General features: G+C 41.2%; 1 protein-coding gene across 1 annotated transcript in view; it reads left to right on the plus strand.

Annotated features, from left to right (window-relative positions):
* SATB2 (SATB homeobox 2) overlaps positions 1-27,083 on the plus strand; it is a 166,653-nt gene that overhangs the window by 77,946 nt on the left and 61,624 nt on the right. Inside the window, exons 6-7 of the mRNA XM_032793604.2 lie at positions 3,270-3,372; positions 21,279-21,751. Of these exons, the coding sequence (XP_032649495.1) occupies positions 3,270-3,372; positions 21,279-21,751 (576 nt within the window). The remainder of the gene's footprint in view (positions 1-3,269; positions 3,373-21,278; positions 21,752-27,083) is intronic.

Raw genomic sequence — 27,083 nt, forward strand, 5'->3', positions numbered from 1 at the left:
TTACGTGGTGGCATTCATTCACTATTTAGGGATGTTTTCCATCAGTTTCCGTATGGGAATGTGGCAGTTGGCTGACTTCTATATAAACTCATCCTGACATACATTAGCAAGATTACTGATGGCAGAACTGTAGGAGAAATAATCTCTTATCCTGGTGATTATGCATAGAATAAAGGTATAGAGACAAGCTTTTGTGGGTTCTAATTCAGCAAAGCATTTGCACACGCTTACCTTTAAACATGTGCTTAAGTGATTTGCTAAATTGCAATGGACTCCGGAGGCTGGACCACAATGAATGTACTTCTTGTATTAGAGCAACAAAAAGTTGTAACCTCTGTTGTCGTGGCTCCCAAAATGTAAAAGATACAGTGGAAGGTTGCATAGGAGCTGTCTATTGCCATTATCTGAATTTGCCTTGAATACAATTCCTTTTCCCAAACCAGTTTTAAAAAAATACTGCACCAAATGTGAAATGTCATTACAACCCCCTTGTGGTTAATATATTATTGACAGCAGCAAATTACAGAGCTATCTCCTAGGAGTCAAACAGTGGCGTAAATGCTGCTGTTTATTAATGTGTTCACAGTGCGTCGAGTTTCCCTCTGTACAGAAGTGGAAAGGGGCAGCACAGGGAGCTTTCTTTTTTCTCAGTGACTATGCTCCAGTTCTTGTTCTTGGTACATGAGCTCTTCTTGCAGCCCAGATGGAGAGTCTGATTGCCACTAATGGGCAATGTAATCATTCACTTTGATTTACAGTTGTTCTGTTTTTCCTGCTAGGTGTATTATGTATCTGCAGCTTAGCCGCCCTTAGCATAAGGCTGCTGTTCAAGCAAATAAATCCCAGTTAACCAAGGCAGGGCATTGGGGGTGGGGGTGGTGGGAAAGGAAATCCAATTGTTTCTTCACTTCCATCTTTGCACTCAGACCTCTGTCTTCCAAGTGTATTGTGCTAATCATTCCAGTATTGTTCATGTATTTTGCATACTTGTATAAACTTCATTTCCTTGTTGCGGGTTGGTGGTTTTTGTTTTCGTCCCATAGCTTTCGCCTTTTATTTTAACTTACGACATTATATCTTTATTTATATGAATCCTCTGCTAGTTCTGGGATACGTTATCAGACAGATGCCAGCTTTCTTTCCATGTGGATGTGATGAAATTGTCCACCCACTGGGGTAGGAAGACTAATTTCTGCCCCATTTTTCTTCCTCAGAACCACCACAGCTATAATCTTAGTAATGCCCATTTATTGTAGAGATGTGAGAACCTAAACAAAAACCTGCTGGAAAAATAAGCTCTTTAGAGCTGCTTCTTCCAGCTTGAAGTTTCCACTCTGTTATGCCTTCAAAATGCTCCTGTTTCCTCAGGGCACACTTTAGAACAAGCAAGGGTTCATAGGGAAGGAGGTGCTGCTGACTGTTATGGTACTAGGTGTAGGTCTCAAAATATGAAGATTAATTAGAAAATTGGAGCTGAGTTTTGGTGATTAGAACATCCATTTAAAAATAAAAAATCCCAGTCCTTATTTCATAGCTACTTTGAGTCTCCAGTACTGCAGCTGAGTGGCATTTACGTGGAAATGCGAAAGTGAAAGGAAAGAGGAACCTCTGTGTTTAAAGTGAGTTCATCCCTCAAAGACGGAAACTAATCTGTACCGTCCAGTCTTCCTTAAGACTCTCTAAAGTAAATTCTTCTCAGCCTCCTAAAACCCCCAAAACTCAAGGGGTCAGGAAAATTGGCGCCTTTTGAGGTTCCAACAGAGTAGCAGGCTGGGCTGAATAAATGCATAATTGATCTTGAATGAAGTGGCTTTTTTTTTTTTTTTTTTTTTTAAAAAGCACCATAAAAGCGGAGTAAGCCAGAAGTGAGCCTAGTTAGTAGTTTAACAGCTATGGATAAGACCCCATTTCACACATGAGCCTAGAGGGGCCTATGTGCCAGAGTTGGAACCCGTGGTAAATAGCATGACCGCAAAGCAATTGCAAGCTATCTTATTAATCTCTTCTACTGTGCAGAAGTGTCATAACAGGTGCCAACGTTTCTCTGAACCCTGGCATGACTGTAGGCATAAAAAATGTGATTTCAAGAAAGGATGCTTTGGCTCACACATTTTGTTAAACTTCTTGGGTTTTAGAGTGAATGTGTGTTTACAGATCAGGGATCAGCCACCTTTGGCATGCGGCTCACCAGGATAAGCACCCTGGTGGGCCGGACCGGTTTGTTTAACTGCTGCGTCTGCAGGTTCGGCCGATCGCGGCTCCCAGTGGCTCTGGTTCACTGTTCCAGGCCAATGGGGGCTGTGGGAAGCGGTGTGGGCTGAGGGATGTGCCGACCGCCCTTACCCTGGCAAGCCGCATGCCAGAGGTTGCCGATCCCTGGTATAGATCTATGTATATTTATATAAATGTAGATATACACACAATGCAATGATTCAACTCTGGAAGAGTTTAAAAGTTATCAACAATTATTTACTCTCTAAAATTGAGATAACTACAAGTAACAAAACTATTTTCCACCGTATGGCCCAGAGTACCCCAAATATAAAATATTTGTGTGTGTGTCAGGTGTGGCAGAGCAACTCTACCTACTGTCTTCTTCCAGTTGTTTTGTAGCGGTAGCTGCCAGAGGATACCTGCAAAGAGTGGGGATGGTGGTGAAGCACTTTGCATCTTTCAGCTGTACTGTTTTTAGTTTAATCCGCTCTGAAGAGTATTGTTAATTTTTCTGTTGAGTGATTTTTCATACAAGAGCTAATCACACGTTTCTATAAATTATATTAATTTAACTTATTTGCCTAACTGTTGTTCTGCAGCGAGTAGCACGGATGTTCTCCAGTTCTTGGCTGTGTGGTCTTGTTGAAAGCAGATCAGAAGCATCTGAAAAGCATTATTTGGATTATGGATGCTAATCTTACCTTTAGAATCTGGTTCCTAAATCACAGTTATTCTTACCCCTTGCGTCTAATGGGTGTGTCCCCCAACATATCACTGCCTGCAGTTATGCTTTTAGTATGAAGATTCTGTGACATCACAAGCATAAATTAAAGTGACAAGTCAGTGGGAGCTGGAGACAGGAGTCTTGGTTCACACAGCATCTTTTTTGCATTATTAGTGAACCAGAGTAATCATGTCTGGGGATGTAGAGTGGGAAATACAGCCAATTTTGAGTCCTTCACAGTGACTGCATTAGGTTTTGAAGGTAGGTTTGGGTGATCCATGTGAGCTTGCATTGTTTTTTTAACACACTTTCTGTCTTCCTTTACTTCCAGAGTATGATTTCATCCATTGTAAATAGCACATACTATGCCAATGTATCAGCAACCAAGTGCCAGGAGTTTGGGAGATGGTATAAAAAGTACAAGAAGATTAAAGGTAAATTAACTTCAGTTATTGTTAATTTCCAAGCCAATGAACTGTGTTTGACTGTTTGAAATTTTGTTTTAAGTAAGGGTGATGATAAGCCTTAATAATATTACTGATCTTGTCTGCAAAGAGGGCACAGTTGTAGCACACTGGAAATTATATCCAACGCCTTATGAACAAGGATGGTGTGAAAGAAAAGATTTTTGAGCAGGGGGTTGGACTAGATGATCTCCTGAGGTCCCTTCCAACCCTAATGATCTATGATTCTATGATTCTAAAGAAAACATGCTAGTTACATCACATTTTAGATTGTTATTGCATTGAAAGGATCAACTGCGTGTGTAAGAAAACTAAAACGTCTTGGGGGGAAAAATTCTGCTATAGAAGATCTGAATTGAAAAGTTAAATTGCTAAGTAAATCACCTTCATCATATTTTATTTATGAAAACTAAAAACCTGTCTTCTTAAGTTAAATATATCCTCGCTTTCTGTTTAAATACGGTTAAGTGTATTGGCATTCCTGCCATGTCACATCATCTGGAATTTAGGTAGCAGCAATGCATTTGAGACCAACTTGCTTGGAGGCACTGGGCTAAATTCATCCCAACTATTCTCACTTGTACCAAAATGAAAATGGCTCATTATTTTTATTATATGGAATGAAATTGTGTTAGTTGGTGAAATACTAATGTCTCATACAAAAACGTTATTCTAGGTAGGTTCTTATAATACCCTCAGTGCCATAATGCCTGAGTGTCTTCCAGCAGCACGTTAAGTGACGTTACTAACATCTGTCATGTGTAATTTGTTCTTTCTCTTGTCCTTTCCTCAAGGGGAGGATTCTGTGTACAAGGCAGTGTTTTGTTTTGGTAGAGTTCTGTTTTAAATACGCATGCGGCTATGTATTTGTTTTAGACAAAGTATGGCTGAAGAAGTGCGCCTTGTATTTGAAGGGGGAGGTGGTGAGGTTTGTGATGGTTCTTTGTTCCACAGTCTTGGACCGACCCTGAGTACGCTGTCTTCTGCACAGACGAGATTTGCCGTTATGGTAGAAAGTTCTATTTTGCCTGAAGAGTGGAGTTGTTGGCTAGAGTCTTCATCTCAGAACTTGAGTCTCTTTTAGATGTGCTGGGTTCAGGCCATTGAGCACCATGAAGATAAGATCTTAGATCTTAAATTTAACTTGATATTCCTTGGGAAGCCAGTGGAGAGCGCAGAGGACTGGTTTGATGTGCGTGCTCATGGTAGCTTGTGGTTGCTAAGAAAATGCATTGCAGTGTTTTGTTTTAGTTGAAGTTTCTTAAGGACTGATGGCTTCCTGCCCAGGTATATCATATTATTTTAGTCCAGATGGTAGGTGAGGGCCTCTCATGGATCAGTAACTGGTTAAAAGATAGGAAACAAAGGGTAGAAATAAATGGTCAGTTTTCATAACGGAGAGAGGTAAATAATGGGATCCTCCAAGGGTCTGTACTGGAAATTGTGCTGTTCAACATATTCATAAATGATCTGGAAAAGGGGACGAATAGTGAGGAGACAAAATTTGGAGACAACACAGAATTATTCAAGACATTTAAATCCAAAACTGACTGAAGAGTTACAAAGGAATCTCACTAAATTGAGTGAGTGACAAAATGGCAGATGAAATTCAGTGCTGATGAATTGAAAATATTGCACATTGGGGGAAAAAATCATCCTAACTATACATACAAAATGATGGAATCTAAATGTCCTGTTACCACACAGAAAAGAGACCTTAAAGTCATCATGGATAGTTCTCTAAAAACATCTGCTCAGTGTGCAGCAGCAGTCAATAAAAACCCTAACAATGTTAGGAACCCTTTGGGAAGGGATAGGTAATACGACAGAAAATATCACAATGCCACTATATAAATTCATTGTACGCCCACACGTTGAATACTGCCTGCAGTTCTGGTCATCCCACCTCAGAAAAGATCCATTGGAATTGGAAAAGGTTCAGAGGACAACACAAATGATTGGGGTATGGAACAACTTCTGTACAAGGAGAGGTTAAAAACACTGTTCAATTTAGAAAGGATATGACTAAGGGGAGATTTGTTAGAGGTGTGTAAAATCATGAATAGTGTGGAAAAAGTGAATAAGGAAGTGTTATTTACTCTTTCACAAGAACTAGGGATCACCCAATGAAATTAATAGGCAGCAGGTTTAAAACAAACATATATAAGAACTTCTTCACACAATGCACAGTCAATCTGTGGGACATGTTGCCAGGGATGTTGAGAAGGCCAAAAGTATAACTGGGTTCACAAAAGGATTAGATAAGCTCATGGAGGATAGATCCAGTGTCTGTTAGCCAAGATGGTCAATGACTCAACTCCATGCTTTGTGTGTCCCTGAACCTCCATCTGCAAGAAGCTGAGAGTGGATGACGGGATAGATCACTCGATGGATCATGTTCTCTTCATTCCCTCTGAAGCGTCTGGTACTGGTCACTGTTGGAAAACAGGATATGTGGCTTGATGGATTGTTAGTCTGACAGCCAATGCATTAGTCATTCTTATGTTCATATTTCGTATAGGAAAGATAAAGCTCTATGTTATTACATATTTCTCACACTTAAGTTAGTATCATGTGTTCATTTCACCTACTGGCTGCATGTAGATGTTAAAAAGGGATGGAGAAAGAATTGATCCTTGTGAGACTCAACAAATGAGGGGTCTAGTGGTGAAGGAATAGTTTCCCATCAATATGGTTTGGACATGTCCCTCCAGGAAGGACTTTAACTATTTTAGCACATTTCAGTGGACCTCTGCCATCTCTCGAGACAGCAGTAACTCGTAGCCAACAGTGTCAAATGTCAAATGCAGACAGGTCAAAGAAGATGAGAATGGATGTCTGCTCACCATCCATTTATTGCAGGAGACCATCGGTGGCACCAAAGCTGTTTCTGATCATGGCCTGGCCTGAATCCAGATTTTGGGGACTAGGATATTATTTTAAATTAGATGTTTGTAATTTATCTGTGGCTAGATTCTCTGTGAGCTTTCTCAGAAACAGAACGTTTGACACTGAGCAGTAGTTGGCGTGAACAAGTGTATCAAAGAGGAAGGGTTTCTTCAGTGTCGATCTCTGGAAGAGAAGATTTCTTCCCTGAATTGGAATGCGTTGGCTATTTCAGGCATGACTTGCACCAGAAGCTCAAGACTTTTTTAAACTTTTGAGTTTTATGAATAAGTGTACATTTGGTATATTCACTTCAAGAAATTATGGACACCATAATGGAGTCCCAACCCAAGATTTGTGAATCTGACACATGCCCTTATGGCTGGTGAAAAAAAGTGTCTGCAGTTTTTTTTCTCTTAAAAAGTAGAGCATATAGGATGTGGAAGGCTGCTCATTAATTCATTTAAGGCAAAATATAAACCCATCATAGTAATGTAAAAAGGAAGCTTCTTTTAGAATTGAGAATATTTGTATCTTGCATAAGATATCAGGGCAAACACTGAGGGATCTATGTGTCTATTTCCCATTAACTGTAGTGTGGTTACATGTGTGCATGGAGTATGGAAGACACACCTATAAAAATCAGAGCTCAGCTGTGTGCAGCCGTTATATTTGCCCTAGCAAGAGCGATTATGTTTTAGGTTAAAAATGTCTGTGAAGGCGATTACAATAGCTGAAGTAAAAGTGTAAATTAAGTACGTAAGAAAATTAAGATACACATCTTCTCATCTTGTAAAATTACACGGGGGTGATCTGCAAATTTTCATTTACACATTTACTGTGTTGTTAATATTTACCATTGTGCAGGATGAATTGAATAGTTCCTTCTCACTCTAAATCACCATCGTGTGACTCAGAAGTGTTTTCTTTTCTCTAAATGACACTTAGTAAAAAGATTTTTTCTAAGTGCTCTTGGCTGAAACAAACCAAAGGAATCAAACAGCTTCAAGGTCATTTAGTAGATCGCTTTTACTCGCTGTTGCAGAAGAAAAGCTATGGGCTTGCTATTTCATCAGGCTAGGGTATAATGCCAGCTCCAAAAGCACTGGAAACCCTTAACTGTAGTGGTTCTCAGTGTTGCCTCTTCAGACTCCTAAGTGTTTCTAGCACACCGCATCTTCCACTTTATTCCTTTCTTAGAGCATTCAGTTCTTCAAGTTCTTTCTTTTTTTTTAGTTAGTAAGTGCACAGTTAAATCGTTAAGTGCAGTAAAAGCAGAATGAGACCTTGATTTCAATCAAGAGGTCAAGGATCCAAACCTGAAGAGTTTGCCAGATAACTGTGTATGTGCACTATTTAAAGAGATTCAGCTAGTCCTTGCTGTTTGGAAGAATGTGTGTGTATTAGTAGGAGGAGAAAAGAGAAGGTTAAGGTATGTGTGAAGTAAACACAAGCTGCTGTAAAACAGTTCAAGTGGTGTTGATTCATCAACCAAACGAGTGGGAGGGAAAACAAAGATCCATGACAGGTACAGTTGGGTTTGGAGAATAAATAGCTATGTAACTTCATTGCAATAATCTCTAGCTCTCTCTGAAAGGGAAGATTTCTGCACTTAGTTTGGTGCTTTTAATTTCACATCTCCATTTCTTTGTTATGGTTTCATTTCTACTTCACAGTTAGTGGTTTGTACAGTAGAACTCATTTCATATCTGAAATTAGTGAGTTTGTAAATATAAATCTCCACACATCCCTTTTAATAAAAAGTAAAAAGTTTTTTTTTGTTTTTTTAAAAAACTGGATATAAGCAACAGTTAGCATTTAGGGTCAAGTTTTGCCCTTGGATATCACTGTGAGGCATTGGGACCAGTACATGCACATCCAAGGCCAGATTTGGTTAATAGAATATAAAACCAAATAAAACAAAAACCAAACAAGCAAAAAAAAAAAAGAAAATCACACGCACTGCGGTAAATGCAAAATAGAAAGGGGCTTCTAAATTACTAATGATGTCGCAAACTAAATGCAGCCAATGGTATTTAAATATGTTTCCTATTATCTGCTAATGTCTGTTTTAATAAAACAGTGGGAACTAAATGGTTGCTTCTTAATCAAAACCATGATTTCCCAAACATAAGCTATGTGATTCTGTTACAAATTGCCACATATAGATAGATCTCCTAGGTCAAACTTTTTTCCTTTCTTGTAGAAATAAATAAACAGTAAAATAATTATACACTCTGGAAGATCAAAGTAAATATGACTAAAGCAATGCAGAAATAAAAATGTCCTCTGGAATAAAAAGAAGAAAAGCATCAGGTTGCAGAGTATATCGTTAATGTTTAAATAAATATAAGAACGTGAACAATCAATAATTTGATATCATTAGCAACAGATGTCAAAACTATATACAAATGGAATTGTATGAAATTTGAAGTAAACATTCTTAGTGTGCATTCTGTTGAGCTTACTAAAAACACAGCTAAATTATTTATGCTTATAATTTTTAAAAGTTTTCCGTTAATTCAGCTCAGAATGTTAATTTTCTCTTTTGTCAAGGCCATGATAGAATAAGGTTCTGGCTTGACGCTCCTACTCCCGTCTACCAGCCCCTTTAAAGTTTGAAGAAATTAACAGTTTACTCAGTAGCACAAGAGTTAGTATACATACTGATAACTGGAATTTACTAGTGTAAGAATGGAGATTTTTTCATCTTTTCCCGGCTGTTGGTCTAGCATTCTGTATGTGTGTTTAGGCATGGGTGAATGGAACAGTAGGATGGAAAAGATCAGGAAAAATCTTTTTGGTATATAAGTATGATATATACTGTGTATGTCAGTGGTTCTCAGTTAGGGGCCCCCTGGGAGGCTGTGAGCAGGTTTCAGGGGGGCTGCCCAGCAGGGCCAGTGTTAGACTTGCTGCGGCCCAGGGTAGAAAGCTGATGTCCCACTGCAGAGGGCTAAAGCCAGAGGCCCTGAGAACTTCCACCTGGGTTTGAAGCTGAAGCCTGAGCAACTTAACTTCCTGGGGGCCCCTGTGGCATTGGGCCTGAGACAGTTACACTGCTTGTTATCCCTGATGCCAGTCCTTGCTTTTATATGCAGAAAACTAGTTGTGGCACAGGTGGGCCATGGAGTTTTTATAGCATGTTGTGGGGGGAGGGGGATGCTCAGAAAGAAAAAGGTTGAGAACCTCTGGTGTATGTAATTGGGAGAAGAGGGCTTGTATTAATACAGTGCTAACTTTAAAAATTGGGAAACTAGAAAGTTAATGTTCTCAGTAACGTTCTCTTTGCCACACAGCACATATGTAATAATTTAGATATAATATTTGACAGTTTAATTACCGATCAAAACTATACACAGGATATGCAAGATGGAGTGAGTTAATGCTACTACATGCCTCTTTTATTTAACTTTTGATTTTAAATTTTCACTTTTTTAAGATTACAGGACTACTTCCTCATTTACACTGAGGCCCTTTGCACTACCCTAATAGTGGAAAGAGGCCTTGAAGTGGATGTAAAATTACCCCACAAGGCCCTTTGAATTCCCAGAGCAGAAGAAAAGGGTCTCGTGTACATGAGAATCAGGCCCACAGTTTTTAAGGAGGACTGCAACACTGAACACAAACATCTCCTATGGAAGTTTATGGAAGCAATGGATGTTCAGACCCTTTGAAATTTAGGATCTGAATAATTAGTTTAATATTTCTCAGCAGAATACAATATGAATGAAGCCCACTCTTTGGTCCAAAAGTGATGAGATCTTCTCTCAGTCTTCTCTGTTTGTGTTTCAAAATCCAGCATAAATGTTTTTTTTCTAGTCCATATGTAAATAAAACATAAAATTTGTTCAAATGCATTGAAATGACTTAGATGTTGGCATAGAAAGTACGCTTATTAAGTTTGCAGACAATACCAAACTGGGAGGGATTGCAACTGGTTTGGAGGACAGGGTCAAAATTCAAAATGATTTGGACAAATTGGAGAAATGGTCTGAGGTAAACCGGATGAAGTTCAATAAGACAAATGCAAAGTGCTCCACTTAGGAGAGAACAATCAGTTTCACACATACAGAGATGGGAAGAGACTGTCTAGGAAGGAGTATTGGCAGAAAGGAGAATCTAGGGTGTCATAGTGCGACCACAAGCTAAATATTGCCGTCAACAGTGTGATGCTGATGTTGCAAAAAAAGCAAAATGTGATTCTGGGATGCATTAACAAGGGTGTGTTGTAAACAAGACACCGAGGAAGTCCATTCTTCCACTCTAACTTCTGCAGCTGGTTAGGCCTCAAAACTGGAGTTATTGCTGTCCAGTTCTGGCACCGGCATTTCACAAGGAAGAGGTGTGAGTAAATTGTGAGAGAGTCGCCGAGATGAGTCAGCCTAAGGCATGTTAATAGGTCTTGGAGAACATGACCTATGATAGGAAGGCTGACAAGAATTGGGTTTTATTTAGTATGGAAAAGAGAAGACTGAGAAGGGGACATGAATAGCAGTTTCAGTATCTAAAAGGGATGTCATCAAGGAGGAGGAGAGAAAAACTTGTTCACCTTATTCCTCTAAATGACAGCAACAAGAAGCAATGGGCTTAAACTGCAGCAAGGGAGATTTAGGTTGGTCATTAGGAAAAAGTTCCTAACTGTGCAGGGTAGTTTAAACACTGGAATAAATTGGCCTCGGAGAGGTTGTGTGGAATTCTCCATCTCTGGAGATATTTAAGAGTAGGTTAGATAAATGTTTATCAGGGATGGTCTAGACAGTATTTGGTCCTGCCATGAGGGCAGGGGACTGGACTCGATGACTTCTCGAGGTCCCTTCCAGTCCTAGAGTCTATGAATCTATGAAAGGCAAAAGCCATTATCTGCAATGAGTTAAAGCAGAAATAATTGCATTTGCATTATTTGCTTTGTTTTGTGCATGATTCTACAGCACTTAACACAGACTTACTTGGATTCTCTGTTTGTAAAAATTAAAGAATACATACATAAAAAACTGTGTGTAAACAGACAACAATATTTCAAAGCAATCAAAAGCATTTCCAAGGAATGAAATTCATAGAAATAATTCATTGTCCAGTGTCATTTTGGTAATTTTTGTTAATGGTCTTTCAGCTATCTGTTTTTAAAAGATATATTGCCTTCCCAAGGTTAGTTTTATAGGAAAGACAATCACTCCTTTATTACTGAAGTGTTTTGGTTTTTTTTTAGTACTGTGAATATTTTCTCTTTCCTTGAGAATTTGGGCTCAGGCTTGGGGGAGAGAGGCGAGCAACAAATATGATGTGACCTTAAAACAAGCTAAAAACATCTTTTGTTGGTCCAGGTAATAAGAGTCGTCTTTATCCCTAACATCAGAGACCATCAGGAGCTAGCTGTTGCAGGAAAGAGGATACATATCTTCCTTAAATTGAGGATAATCTATGTTGTCTTATCTTTTTTGGATCCTCTGTGGTTTTCAGATATTGTTGTAGGCTCTGTTATTTTTTGAAAACTTGTTTACAGCCTCAGAAAGACGGACAGAGAATTTTTTTTTTTGAACACAGGCCTTGGTAGCAGTTGCAGGATTAGAGAGTTTAGAAGCAGCAGCATTTGCATGAGTTTCTGGCTTTCCTGCTCTCAGGCTGACAGAACTCAGTTTCCCATACAAGGCAGCAACTGCCAAGGGAACACTGAAAATTCCTATTACTTTCTTTAAGAACTATTTTGAATTGTTCATCTGAAACATTGTTGCTTCTTAGAAAGATGGTAGTTCTTTTCCATCCAAGATTTTTACTTTAAATTGCCCTATGTACTAATATTTTCTTTGGGTTTCGACATTTCAGATGACTAGTTACACTCATTATCAATTTAGATACTTAAATAACTGATTTAAGAATTTGCAGTTTCTTTGGGATTTTTTGGTTGTACTTTAGTTGTTGATCTGGAGCTAAGCCAAAACGAGGCGTTTCAGTTCAGCTGACGGCTCTTCCTCCTGCTATAAAAATCTGAACCTTTTCTTTTGTTTACTTTTGTACATTCAATGCTGAAATTGAATTCAATAGGTTTTTTTCATTCATTTTTTTTTTTTGAAGAAAATAAAGAAACTATCGGTCTTGATGATGTTAGCATTTCGATGGCCCATGGAGGCTTTGAAAGGTCACAGCTCATTGAGGGATGAGCTCACATCTTTAATGCTGTTAAGCAGGGCCAGCGCTTCCATTTAGGTGACCTAGGCGGTTGCCTAGGGTGCCAGGATTTGGGGGGGTGGCATTTTGCCGCCCTTGGCAGTTCGGTGGCAGGGGGTCCTTCTGTGCTCCGGGTCTTCGGTGGCAATTCTGCAGCGGGTCCTTCACTCACTCCGGGATCCACCGCCGAAGTGCTCCGAAGACCGAAAGCGCAGAAGGACCCCTGCCTAGGGCGCCAAAAACCCTGGCGCTGCTCCTGCTGTTAAGCTGTAGACTATTTTCAGCTATGCTGCTTTGATGGGACAGTAGGGCATTGGTTTACATTGAGACTGTTGTATCTTTGCAATGGAAAAAGATAGAGTCTTAATTTTTTTTTAAATCAGAGTATAGAATTGACAGAACGGGCAGGATACAGCAACCATTATAGATATCTAAAAATTGTCTACACCTTTTCAAACCCACATTTCTTTTTCTCCTGTCCCTGATGTTATGACATTTTTTATTTTTAAGGACTGTGTTGTGTGTGGTTCAATGGGACACAGCCTGCCCAATGCATTGGATTCCAGAACCCATAAGCAGTGGCCCTTGTGGCTGTTAAGCAGGATGGAGAGAAGTAGAACTGGCTGAACTATTTTGAAATTTGAATTTTGATGAAAAAGGCATGTGTGGGAATTTAAACTTTGCAGAATTTTATTCCTGTTTTTTGACTGCTCTAGAAAGAATGGGAAGTCCTTACAGCTCCCAGTGTGTTGTCACTGCTAGGTGTCTGCTTAAAAATGTTAACAGATGCTCACTAAGCATGCTCAGAAGTGAGTTGTCAATTTTTTTCCGTTTTTGTTTTAAAAACTTTTTATTTTCCAAATTAACTAAGAGATACTTTCTCATTGTGGAGCAGTCACATGCCAAAACTGGAGTTTTGCTCAGCCATTTTTGAATTATTGGGGAGCAAAGTAAAAAATCTTTCTTCCTCCCCTCCCTGACACTGGTTATCCCAGAGTGTCTTATTTTTTTCAGATCCTTTTTGCGACATTCTGCAGGTTAAATAGGACACACTACCATTCAAATCCAGTATTTATAACTATGTGCAGTTCCCCCCCGCCACCTTTAAAATTAAAAATAAATAAATAAAGCGTAGAACTTTTTTGGTCACAAATAATTAAAAAAATGGTTGAGTGGATTTTTCACACACTTAACAACAAAACCAGACCCCAACTTCTAGTCTCAGGCCAGTTAAGGAAATTTCAGCCCCAAAGGAGAATTTTTGAGAAAGTTAGCAGCAGGTGAAAATGAGAATAGAAAAGGAACTCTAGACTAAGTTTGAAAATACCCATATCTGTTGCTGGGGCAAAAAGTGCAGCACTGGTGTATCCTGATCATTGGAACTGCAGATTATACAAAATGTATTTCTGTCACTGAATTATATTTATTCAGCACTCCAGTCATCTGATGTTTTTAGAGGTGTCTCTTAATAAATTACATGGGTAAGCCATTCTTCCCGATGACTGCTAGCAATGGGATTCAGAAAGTGATTTCCACCCACAGCACACTTTGCACAATTGGTCAGGTATGGTTTGGGAGGTGCATCATCCATGGTAGATCACTGCCTAACTATAGGAAAGATGTATAACTACCAGGACAATTTACCCAGTCATAGGCATTTCTATATGGGACAAGAGCAATGGTCCATCTAGATTAACAGTTTCTGTGTTTCTGTAAAATTATTCTGACAATGTTTGTTTTTCTTCGTCTTCATTTTTATTCAGGCTGACTGGCATGTAAAGCTCCTCTCTGTATCATATGAACTTGCAGTTAGCATATCTTGCCTGTGAACTAGACTGCACATAGTTATAAATGGCTGGATTCGAATGGCAGTGTGTCCTATTTAACTTGTAGAATGGTGCAAAAGAGAGCTGAAAAAATAAAACACTCTGGGATAACCAGTGGGATTCCCTGGGTTGTGCAATTATAGGATGGAAATTTAGCCTCGTATGTTTAAACAGAATTAAAAGAAACAAAGAGCCTTATCCAATACACTGTGAAATCTATGGGAGACTTTCCATTATTCCAGCTGGATCAAGCCCTTAGTGTGAGAGAGAGAGGAGGTAGAGTCTCAGGCCAGGTCTACACTGCGACTTTAAATCGGTTTAATGGCCGATATACCGATTTAACGCTGTATCCGTTCACACGACGTCGTCATTAATATCGAGTTAAACGGCTCCTTAAATCGATTTCGGAACTCCTCCCAAACAAGAGCGAGTAGCGCTAATCGATAGTGATAACTCGGATTAGGGTTCGTGTGGGACGGAAATCGACGTTATTGGCCTCCGGGCGGCATCCCAGAGTGCAGACTGAACCGCCTCTGGAAGCAATCTGAACCGGATGCGCGGGCAGGTAAACAGGAAAGCCACGCGAACTTTTGAATTACATTTCCGTGCTGGCCCCAGCGTGGGAGCTCTGATACGCAGCACGGCTGGCGATGCAGTCTGAAACGAAAAAGAGCTCCAGCATAGACCGTACGGGAGATCTAAGGTCTGATCGATGTAGGGGAGACAATTGTTGTATCCAGCTCCGTTACAGAACAACGAAATCCAAAGCGTTGAATAAAAACTCCAGGATACACAGCGCTGCCGTACAAGCGTACGGGAAGCAGAGACTCAAATGACGCTCATGAAGGGAGGGAGGGGGTACTGAGGATCCAGCTATCCCACAGTCCACAGCAGTCTCTGAAAAGTATTTGCATTCTGCTGGAGCTCCCAATGTCTGTAAGGTTAAACACAGTGTCTGGCGTGGTCAGGAACAGCTCCCTCAGTTTAATCCCCCCCCACCACGTGAAAAAAAAGGGAAAGATTGTGTGCGAATGGCGTTTGGCTCAATGCACTCCGGAAAAGGCGCCAAAGGGTTGTCTGCCCTGCCTACAAGGGAGCGGTGAGGCTGTACGCCAGCACCACCCGGGGCAATGTTTCTGCCCCATCAGGCACTGTGCTCTCAACACGGAAGTGGGAACTATGGGATAGCTGAGGAACAGCTACCCACAGTGCACAGCTCCTGAAATCGATGGTAGCTCTGGACCGTGGACGCAAACAATCGATTTCGGGATCCCACTGTGGACACGCTAAACCGATTTTATGAGATCTGTTTTGTAATATCGGTTTAAGCTAATTCGAAATAATCGTGCAGTGTAGACGTACCCTCAGCGTCTTTTGTAAATGTAGGTGGAGCTCAGAAATGAATACCATACGAAGGCTTGGCTGTGGTGGGTTGGTCAATAACATTAGTTCACCATGTGCCCAATTCACCTTAGGTGCTAGTTGCACAGAAGCCTGGTGTTAATTCAGATACACAAATAATGAAGTGAGGGTGCATGAGAGAACTAAACACTGCACATTCAAGAACAGACAAACCTGTTCTCTGTTTGGTGTTTCCATTAGGCTAGGACAGAGAGTAACCTTTCTGCCTCTCCCTGTGCCCCACCCCCTCTTGTTACATATTTGTTATATAGCTGTTGTTGGGTCATTTGCATGTTATGAGAATGGAGGCAGAGAGAGATTGTAGAAGTTAAAACTTATTATGAAGTCTGGGTTATTCTGGTAATCTGCATTTTCTCCAAGCCTGTCTATCCCAATCCTGCAAGAGCAAGTGGCCTGGCCAGAACGCAGATGGTAAATGAAGGGCTTTGGTAGACACTGAAGATTAGATGTTGAATGAAAATGAGGCGTCTCAAGCTAGTCCCATGTACTGAAGTGGCTAAGTGGGCGGTGATTAAAAGAAATAAGAAATTACAGTAATTATAGATGAAAAGATATGTTACCACTTTAAAAGCACCTCCTGTGTTCTGGAATCGTTTTATTATTTCCAAAGAGTTGGTTTGTAATTATGAAGAGAAAGCAGCTGGGTATCCTCTGGATGTGCCACGGCAGCACTGGCTCCTCTAGACAGAGAGTGGTTCTGTGGCTTGACGTGTTGGCCTCCCAATAGTAGAGTCATGGGTTCAGATCCTGCTTCAGTGTTTGGTGATGCCTAAACCTGCCTGACTGTGACTGTAATTATGACATGACTGACCTTTATGGTTCAGAAGTATTGCAGGGCTTAACGTGGAGCACTAACAGAGCAGTGTGTGAAAATGGCCTAGTGCAATCTTTAGTTGGCTGTCATGAGGGCCAGAAGCTTTTTGACTTTTATGATCATCAAATTGAATCAGGTTTTAAATTAAAAAAATAGACTGAAGAAGAAAACCACCAAAACTCTGAAATGGTTCCACTGAAAAACAGCAACATGGTACCTGCTATCCTGTGATGGTGAGTTAAAATCACAATTGAAATAAAGCAGTTCTGTCTATGCTTTTTCACAACCGCCTCCTCCCCCTCCTCCATTACAATGGTTGTTTGTCGAAGTTCTCCAACAAAGAGTTTGTAGCCCCCTGGAATGGAAAGGCCAAGGATTGAATGGGCCTTGGAAGATGGCCTACCATTTCCTCCTTAAAGGAGGCTTACCAGTGTTAAGGTTGTAGTGTGTTGGTGGGGAAGCATGTTAAGCTTGGCCTCTTGCTCTCTGCACTGTACCCATACTGCGAATGAATTGAGGAATTTGGTATCAAGAGCTGGCATTCAATTCCAGTGTCATTCATAAGTCCTAAATGCACTGCAGGCTGTTTGTGAGAATGCTTTTGTTGACAACCAAACAAAAATAAAGTGGGGGGAAAGAAGAGGGAACCCTCTCGCTCTTCCACCTAAAAACATTTGATATAAATCAATTCATCTTTTTTCATTTTTATGGAAAGTCCTTTTTCATGTTATTGTCGGCATCAGCTCTTAGCCCAATGGTTCTCAAACTTTTGTACTGGTGACCCCTTTCACATGGAAAGCCTCTGAGTGTGACCCCACCTTATAAATTGAAAACACTTTTTATAAATTTAACACCATTATAAACGCTGGAGGCAAAGCAGAGTTTGGGGTGGAGGCTGACAGCTCATGACTCCCCATATAAGAACCTTGTAACCCCCTGAGGGGTCCCAACTCCCAGTTTGAGAACCCTGTCTTAGAGTATCCAAGATGGATTCAGGTAGATGATACGGAGAGATGTGTTTTGGTTTGCTCATCCGCTGCATCCAGGCATCTTCCGAATGAAGCTGTAATACTTTGACACACACAGTAATCATTTATAGCAGGAGAAAGGACCATAGAAAATGGACAGTTTGCTGCACTCAGTTAGGGGATCATGTTGATCTGTGATTGTTTTTGGTGTTTGGTGACTTTTTAGGTCATAAGAAATGAGGGACAGAGACTACAGTTGGTCAGGAGTTTTTTGACCAACTGTTCTTTCACCAGAAAATACTGATTTGTTGAAACTGAAAATTTTTGCGGAAACTTATCTGTTTTGATGAAACTTTCCTCAGGTCCAGGATTGAGAGAGAGGCTCCACGCCCCAGAATTGCCAGTAACGCAGTGCTTAGGGCACTCATCTGGGATGACCCAGGTTCAGGTTTGATTTGAAGCAAGGACTCCACTGTGGTGGCAATAGTAATAATAACATTTTTTAAAAAAAGTCTTGATTTCATCCCATTCCAGAACAAAAACAAAAGTCAAATGCATTTTTCGTGCAACTGAATCATTGTTTTCTGACCACCCTTAACAAAGACTTTCCTGGAGTGCTATGTGAGCTGCTTTCCAAGGTCTGGCATTGCACCTCAGTGCCTCCTGGTTGCAGACACCTTGAATCTAGCCAAGTGGTGTAATAAAATTGGAAAGGTGTAGGCCAAAAAGTATTGCATTTTTATTTACAAGGGCTCTTTAGGGTAATGAGCTTTATAGCTGATATTCATACCTGGTTCTTTAAATAGTTAGCCAATATGATATGGGGACAAAGGACACAGTTACAAGGCAATATGAAAAGGACAAACACATGTAGGGTAAGACTGTGTGGGGAACATGTGGAGATCAGACAGTGCAAATGGAGGATACCTCTTACCTATAAAAAACATGAGGCTGTATGATATGGCAGTGCGAGGGTGTCCAGCTTCATTACTCACATGTTGTGCTTTCTGTATATTGCCTTCTTTTTCTCATAAATTGCCATGGGGATGCTCTTTGTCTGAGGATAATGCCATGCCACCATTTCAGCATTCTCACATTGATTTCACTGCCTGGGTTGGCCCTGCATTGCCCCTACTGGCCACGGCTTGAGATGTGACATTGGGCGGGGAGGAAGGACTCTGAGGTAGGACCGAGCATTCTCTTTCTCAGGTGCTTAACTGGTTGGTCGTTACTCACATATTCAGCGTCTAATGTATCACCGTATGTGGGGATGGCAAGGAATTTCCCGCCGGTCAGATTGGCAGTGACTTTTTTCACCTTCTTCTGCAGCATGTGGGTGCAGGTCACTTGCCAGGATTATCTGTGTATATCTCACTAAGGGCTTGTCTACATTACCGGTTGGATCGACTGTCAGCGATCAATTTGGCGGGGGTCGATTTACCGCATCTAGTCTAGACACGATAAATCGACTGCCAAGTGCTCTCCCGTCGCCTCCGATACTCCACCTGTGCGAGAAGCGCAGGCGGAGTCAACAGGGGAGTGTCAGCCATTGACTTACCGCAGTGAAGACACCACAGTAAGTAGATCTAAGTATGTCGACTTCAGCTACGTTATTCGCGTAGCTGAATTTGCATATCTTAGATTGATCCCCCGTCCTAGTGTAGACCAGGCCTTAATCATTTTCCTGCCATTGCACGGGCCTCAGGACTGGTGATCCTTGGTGCCTCCTATTCTCTGCCTGTGGCATATAGTACTCTAACCTCCTGTGCATTGTAATACTTTGCTCTAATTTCAGTTGGGTTTAGTGGACAGGTGCTGGGTGGTGCTGATGGCTTGTGATACACGGGAGGTCAGACTAGATGATCTGGCAGTCCCTTCTGGGTCTATGACTCTGTGAGAGCAACAGGGCAGACAATATGGGTAGTATTGTTACAAAGTGAGTCTGAGACTAGAGTGTAGTGGGAATTGGGTAATCCACATTTTTTCCATGCAATGTGATTGTTAATGGTGACTTTTTTTTTTTATTAAGGCAGCTAAAGTGACTAGAATCTGGTTTGTTTATGGGGGACATGTAACTATACAGCATAAAATGATGGAAAAAGGAAATTGATAATAAGGGGAGAAATACACCCAAGGAAATGAGTCAGATGATATATTTGTATTCTTGTAATACCAGCTAGCATTGCAAAGGTTAACAGCCAGGCAGCATTTTCATGTTAAACTTTACTTGTAAAGGGGTTTATAGCTTAGCACTTAAACCAGGTCTGGGTGGAAACTTGGCAAGTAAAGTTCAGCCCAGGAAAGTGAATTTTATTTGTTACTAAATTTTCAAAAATACTTGGTTACCTTTAAGTTTTTGGTGTTCTTAGAGCTGAATTCAGCCCTCTTGAAACTGAGGTAAATTACTCCATAGACTAGATCCATAGATTAGGTCACTGAAAAAAATGAAATAACTAAGTGTCTGTGCAATATGCTACAATTACTGTAAAAATGTTGTGGTTTTATTTTAAAAAAATATATATATTTTTTGAGTGCAGTGGGTCGAAATTTTTTCATTGAAACATATTGATTTTCAACCACAATGAAAAATTTCACACACAATTCTCGCTTTGGTTAAAATGGAATTTTTTGAAACACTGGAAACCCAAAACATTTCAGTAAAATTATTTAGTTTTTGATAAAAGAATTGTTTGTTTGTTATTCAGAAAGTGATTTTTTTTTAACCTGAAAATCTTTCAGGTTTTGGTTTTTCATGGAAAGATGAAATAAAAATGCAAGACATTTCCCACAAAAATAAATGACGTTGTTCATGCAGCTCTAGTATTTAGTACTCCTAAGAGGTGCTGGACTGAGATCTCTAGAGTTTGAAATCCTGTGTGTATGCCCAGAACTTTTCAACACTATCTCACTGGTGTGACCACAACCCTGTTCATGAGGGATTAGCTCCAGGGGTGAAGGGATTGTTGATTCTCCAAGAATCAATAATGTTATATGTTTGATTCAGAGAAGAACAGGCAAGATCCCCAATAATCTGTCTACCTGAATATTAACTATCTAAAGCTTCAAAGCCTTATATAAGATAAACAAAAAAATCTTTAAAGCATAGTGCAAACATTATTGATTACACAGGTTATAATATTATTGTGACATCCATGAGATAAATCTTGGCTCATTGTTTGCGGAAAACATTCCTATGACGAGTCAGTAATTTCTCGGTATGTTATACTAGATCCCAAAACACTTTTAATTACATCATATATATATGAATGCATCCAGACTGGCTATAGCTAAGTTTATTGAAAACTTAGTTACCCCTGAGCCAGTGTAAAACTATGGCCTGGTATGTCTACATGAATTCATATAATGACTGGTCATATTATTTGTGTGTAGTACAAGACTTTCATTTGCAGCTAGAGTCCTTGTGGTGGGACGCTCTGTCCTTCATTTCTTAATAATTGCAAATTATTATTATTATTATTATTTTTAAAGGGTAGTTTTATAGGGAGGCTAATGTAAGCAGTGGGTGAAACTTTGAAACATCGGAAAAAAAATATTTTTGTGATTGTTCTTTTTGGTGGTGTATTTGCCTGTATGTCTTTCCTGGAATCCTAATGTTTCTGGAAGTAAAGCTTGTAGAGGTGAGAGTTAATAATTTCACTGTCTGATACATTAGCTGTAGCATTCACTGACTTTTATTTTATGTACTAAAAATACAGTCAGTTGTAATAATTATATTAACAATCCTGCTGTAAGTGCAAATCAAAATCACAGTGAACTCATTTTATCTTTTAACAGTGGAAAGAGTGGAAAGAGAAAACCTATCAGACTATTGTGTTCTGGGTCAGCGTCCCATGCACTTACCAAATATCAACCAACTGGCAACCTTGGGAAAAACTAATGAACAATCTCCTCACGGCCAAATTCACCACAGTACTCCAATCCGAAATCAAGTGCCAACATTGCAGCCAATCATGAGCCCTGGTCTCCTGTCACCTCAGCTCAGTCCACAACTGGTAAGGCAGCAGATAGCAATGGCCCACCTGATAAACCAACAGATTGCTGTAAGCCGGCTATTGGCTCACCAACACCCACAAGCTATCAACCAACAGTTCTTGAATCATCCACCCATCCCTAGAGCTGTCAAACCAGAGCCAACGAATTCATCAGTGGAAGTCTCTCCAGATATTTACCAGCAAGTCAGGGATGAGCTGAAGAGAGCCAGTGTGTCCCAAGCTGTCTTTGCGAGAGTGGCATTCAATCGTACCCAGGTATCAATTTTTATTCTATTAAATAAGAAGAGCAGAGGGAAAAGGTCATAACTTTACAAGGTTGCATGGTTGTTGCGGGTCATGACAAGAAACATACCAAGGAAATATCAGCTTTGCTTTTTCTAATCTCATCTTATTGTCATCACAGTTATAAATCCTTCAAAATTTTCAGGGTAGGTTAGATGGTCAGTCTTGGGTGCTATTAAAATAATTGCATGGTGCAGCTTATATTCTGTGTAAAGTAATATGAATTTCACTAGCAGGTGGGGAGTGTCAACCCTCACTGCTAGGATACCACTTCATGATAAAATAATTCTGTGGGCCTGATTTTCTGCTGCTATATGCAGGGGTGCCCCCCAAAATTTTTCCCATGGTTCTCACCGTCAATCCTGGTGGAACCATCCCCTCTGCAGCTGCCTGCCCCACTGCCTGACCTAGTCTGTGCCATGTTCAGGCCTTGCTTTCCAGCCTGACCTGTCACCATCACTACCTGCCCTTAGGAGGAGGATATGTACGGAGGTTTTTGGGTGGGAGGGGAAGCCGATGCCAGAGTCAGCCCCTCAGCAGTGGTGAGGAGGAGCCCCTCCACTGAGCGAGTAGTGTTGCCACATGGTGCATGGGGGTCGCAGTGACACTTGGGGTTGACCCCACAGCCCCTCACTGAGTGGTGCTGTGGCCTTCATGCATCAGGTTACGATGGCACTCGATCAGTTTTGACCCCGTGGCACCTCCATCACAACGGAGGGGATGTGGGGCCTAACTTGAACAGCATTGTAACCCTCACACACCAGATCACAGTGCCACTCACTCAGTTTTGGCCCTGTGACCCGTCCATTGTGACACAGGGGTTGTGGGGCCTAACTTGAGCAGTGTTGGAACCCCCGTACACCAGGTCACAATGCCACTTACTCAGTTTTGGCCCTGTCACCCTTGTCATGACAGAGGGCCACAAGGCCTAACCTGAGTGGGCAGTGGGGTAGCCAAGGTTGCTGCTCCTTGCCACTGCCCATGGTATGCACTGTGCATAGTGTGCGCACGACCGTGGGCACCAGTGGTGATATGACTACGTGTGACTGTATCTCTTGTTAATTCTGGGTGCAATGCTAGGTTAGTCAGCAACAGGAAGAATCCATGCCAGTGCAGGGGATCCCCTGGTGGTTTCATGCTAGCATAGCAGCTCCTATGCCTCATCTCTGCTTGTAGCTGGTGTCGGGAGCATGGCTGGGTGAAAGCACACATCATTGGGATGATCCCACACCCTATTGACATCTGGCTCCCTTCATGCCATTTGCAGCATGCTCATTTTTACTGCAAATTTCAGACTGCTCCAGATGATACTGGGTGGGGGGGGGGGGGACTGGATTGATTCCCATCCAGATGAGATTCAGGACTCAGGGCTGAAAAGGCAAGCTTTGTGCCTCCCTATAAGCTGCCCCATGTGGTCTGTGTGTGTGTGTATGTGCGCATGTGCCTGCACATAGGCTATTTCATGATATGCATGGTATTTATAGTAATCAGTGTGTGTATAGATTACAAATATTGACTAATTGCAAAGGAAGCGTATAAGTAAAATATTGCTCTAGGCAGGGAACAAAGTGCTTGAGACCATGGCCTCGGGCCATATGTACAATGAAAGGGAACAGTCTTTCTCTGAGGGGCAATTCTTTAGTGCTGTTTCCTCCACAGCCAGCCAGTGTTTAGCATAATATCCCTGTATTTTGATTGTTCTCAGTTCCTGCCTTGCCAGTTAATTGTTTTTGTCCCTCCTAGAGCTTCCCTAGCTTCTTATCTATCATCCCTCAAATCTGCCTCCCTTGTCTCTTCCATGAACTCTTCTTCATTGTTAAAACCTTCCACAGCTGCCCCTGCCTGACTGGCAGGAAGAGGGACGTTATACCCCCTACCCCCTTCTGCCATCAGCCTTCTTGTTGTGGGAGCTGGAGGAGTCTTTGGGCTGGGTCAGACCTCATTTCCTTGCTGTAGCATCTGCCACTGATGCTGGTATTGTGGTGTTTGCGGGGGGCTCCAGAGCAGCAGAGGTGAGTGGGGGAGTCTGATGGAACTCTCAAAGCTGGCTTTGGAGAGCCATCTGCCATTTGCAGTAGATCATCTTTGATAGTATCACATTAATGGTCTCTTTCATTAATGCTCAAATAATGACAAGATGGTATCACGTGAGTGCAGAAAACCTTCTCACCTTTATGCTAGCACCTGGAATACCTGAATACATACATGTCCATGATGGGCCTCCATGTGCGTTTATTCCATGCCAATTGCCATTCCCATACAAAACATGGATCTTCAACCTGTATTATTTTGTAACAAAACTGAAGGAGTGTAGTGATGAAAGGATTTCATGTTTAAAAATACAGCACAAACTTTATCCAAATAGCCCGTATGAAGCTCTAGTTCAGCTTTGCAACAAGACAAAAAGTGGACCAGCGTGTGTATTTGTATTCACCCCTCTGTCTCTTGGAGGTTTGTGCCACACGCTGCATAGTGCCTTTGTCTGTTCTCCTGGAGTAATGATTTTCTTTGGCACAGCCATTTTGGAAATACCATGTTATGAGGGAACTAATTAAAGTATGGAGCACGTTTTTATTACTTCCCTTCTGCCAATAAATTCATAAGATGGCTACACCCAGCAAAACAGGCACTTTCAGTCAACGTGACTTTGAGTTCTGGGATTAGCCTTGAGGATATCAAATGAAAACTACATAGGAACGTCTGAGTATTTCCCTTTCAAAATGCTGCTTTTAATTTGGAAAAGCTTTTCATCGTTCTGGGACCATAACCTGTGGTATATAAAGCTCAGTATAATTAAGGTAGATGGTATTGACAGAATGACATGTTTTGAACTTGAACAAGAGGTCAGCAGTAATACTGCCTTTGCTGATTCTACGACTGTCACTGAATGTGAGGCTGTGTTTTAGCAAGATGGTTGAAGCTGAATGAATACTCTGTAGTAAACCAAAACCTGGTTCCCAACATGTAAAGACTCTTGGGGAGTTTTTTTAGATTAAATCGGCCATTTTGCTATATCATGAAAAGAGTGACCAGATTTTGACATTGTCAAAATCCTGAGCTATGCATATGTGTCATCTGTGGAGCGCTGCAATGTCAGATATCCAGAACAGCATCAGAAGGGCCCATATCATCTATTAACATCTGTGGTGGAGATCCTACCACAGTTTCCTGTGGGATCATTTGAAATCTGGAGCAATTCACCTGCAGAACGTTTCTTCACTTTCTTATGGTGACCTGGGATAGGTCCAGTGGATTTAAGACACTGGACTGGGAATTGGGAGACTTGGGTTGAAGACCCAGCTTGATTGCCAACCTGTTGTGTGACTTTGGGAAGTCACATCTGTTAGCATTTTCTAAAGCATCTAAGTAACTTAGGACCCCAAGTCTCATTGACTTCTGAGTTATTTTAGATTCTCTTAGTACATTTTTAGTTTTTTCCTTATTTTAAAAAAAAAAAAGCATAACAACTAATATCTTGTGAGTGCAATATCTCCATGCATGTCTATCATTCAAACCAGATGCCACCCTTCAAATCTGACCATGCATCTCTGCATTCCAGTACGAAACAAAACAAAAAAAGTCTCAGCTAAAGCCACACCTTTGCTTGGGTTATGGAAAACATCTCCAAAATTATTGTAATTAGTGAAAAGAAAATACTTGCCTTTTAAATATCCAGCTAATGATAAAAGATATTAAATGTTGAGCACCTCAGAGGTACTGAATAGAATAACGTTATGACAATTCTCCTCTTATATATCACTTTGCATCTATATGAAAAACTAGCCTGATGGTAGGGTCAGTTTATTCTCAGAGTTACAACCTGGCCTACAGCTATTCGGTATGGTCACCATTTTGTTGCATGCAGGCCAATTGCTGGTTCCCATGTGCTTCCAAGCCAACCAAGTCTAGTCATTGTTTTTAGATCTGGAGTTCCACAGGGCACGGTCCCAGGCTTGGACCTCTTGTCTGGAACCATTCTTTGGGAGATGTGGTGTTAGCACCCAGATGCCCTTAACCCACCCTTCTCTTCCAACCCCCCACGCCCCAGTGTCTGAGACTCTTAAGTGGAGTTTGTTTTGTTGCCATGTGCTCCATGGGGATTCAGTCTCATGCATGCCCCACCTGCAGACTCTTGTGTAGAAAAAAACTGTTCCATGGGATCATAACAGCAGATGAGAGACAATCAGAGTTGATGGCTCCAGATTACAGTCTTGATGGCTTCTCAGTAATACTCTTCCAAGGAGGCATCAACCACCTTTCCCTGGCAGGGCTCTGTCTGGAATGTTGTATGATATGCTGCCCTCGGGCAAGTTTCAGTTTGTTGTTAGCACATAGTATAAAATGGAGTTCGTAATTTAATGCAGACATATCCTGCCCTGTCACACTTAGACGTGTGCTCAGCTCCTGTTGAAGTCTGTTTTCAGGTCACACTAGCATTTTGAGACTTTTTGTTTTAAATGTCTTTCTTCCTCAGATGAACTCACAAATGGATATTATACATTTGACATAAAGAAAAATTAAATTTCATGCTTGACTTAGTCACCCGGATGCTATCACGTGTTACACATCCATAACAACCATCCCAAAAGAGCAAGTCTTTAACATCTATAAAAAAACCGAATATAATTTCAGCCTGAGTGTCCGTTAGAGTACAGGACCTTAACATTAAGAAGCATTGCAATTAGTGCAACAGATCACTAGGGTATGCCTACATAGCCTATAGCAGTGAACCTCCCAGTCCAGCTCAACACACTCAGGTTCACAGAGCTCATGCTACGGCCCTGAAAATAGCTGTGAAGATGTCGCAGCTTTAGCGCTGGCACTGGGGGATGGGGCAGGGTGGACTGGGCTTCGGAGCCTGAGCTCCAGCCCAAGCCACAACTTAAAAGCGCTGTTTGTGCAGCTTTTTTTAGCATGGTAGCGTGAACCCTGCAAGCCTAAGTCTGTTGACCTGGGCTCACAGGTTGTGATCACAGGCTTCCTCAGTCTGTGTAGACATACCCTATCTTAACAGGAGTATCTTGCCACATTTTGATACCTCTCTGTCCTTTGCTTTTATTTCTAAATCAAAACTTCTTAGCTCTGTCCTTTTTATTTTCCCATTGGCCAGAAACCAGTGGCTCGAGTAATACTCAGCCACCAGGTGAAAAGGAAGGAGAGGGGTTCAGATATGAGCAGACTCACTGGTGGTGCACAAGACAGATCCGTGAACATTCTCAAAGGCTCAAAAAACATCACAAAAAGAAAATAAGACAGAGGCTGGGTCCTCATCTCCTGTCACCCTGGCCCCCACTGCACCTCCCAA

The sequence above is a fragment of the Chelonoidis abingdonii genome, chromosome 10, assembly GCF_003597395.2.
Source record: "Chelonoidis abingdonii isolate Lonesome George chromosome 10, CheloAbing_2.0, whole genome shotgun sequence".
In the NCBI taxonomy this organism is placed as follows: Eukaryota; Metazoa; Chordata; order Testudines; family Testudinidae; genus Chelonoidis; species Chelonoidis abingdonii.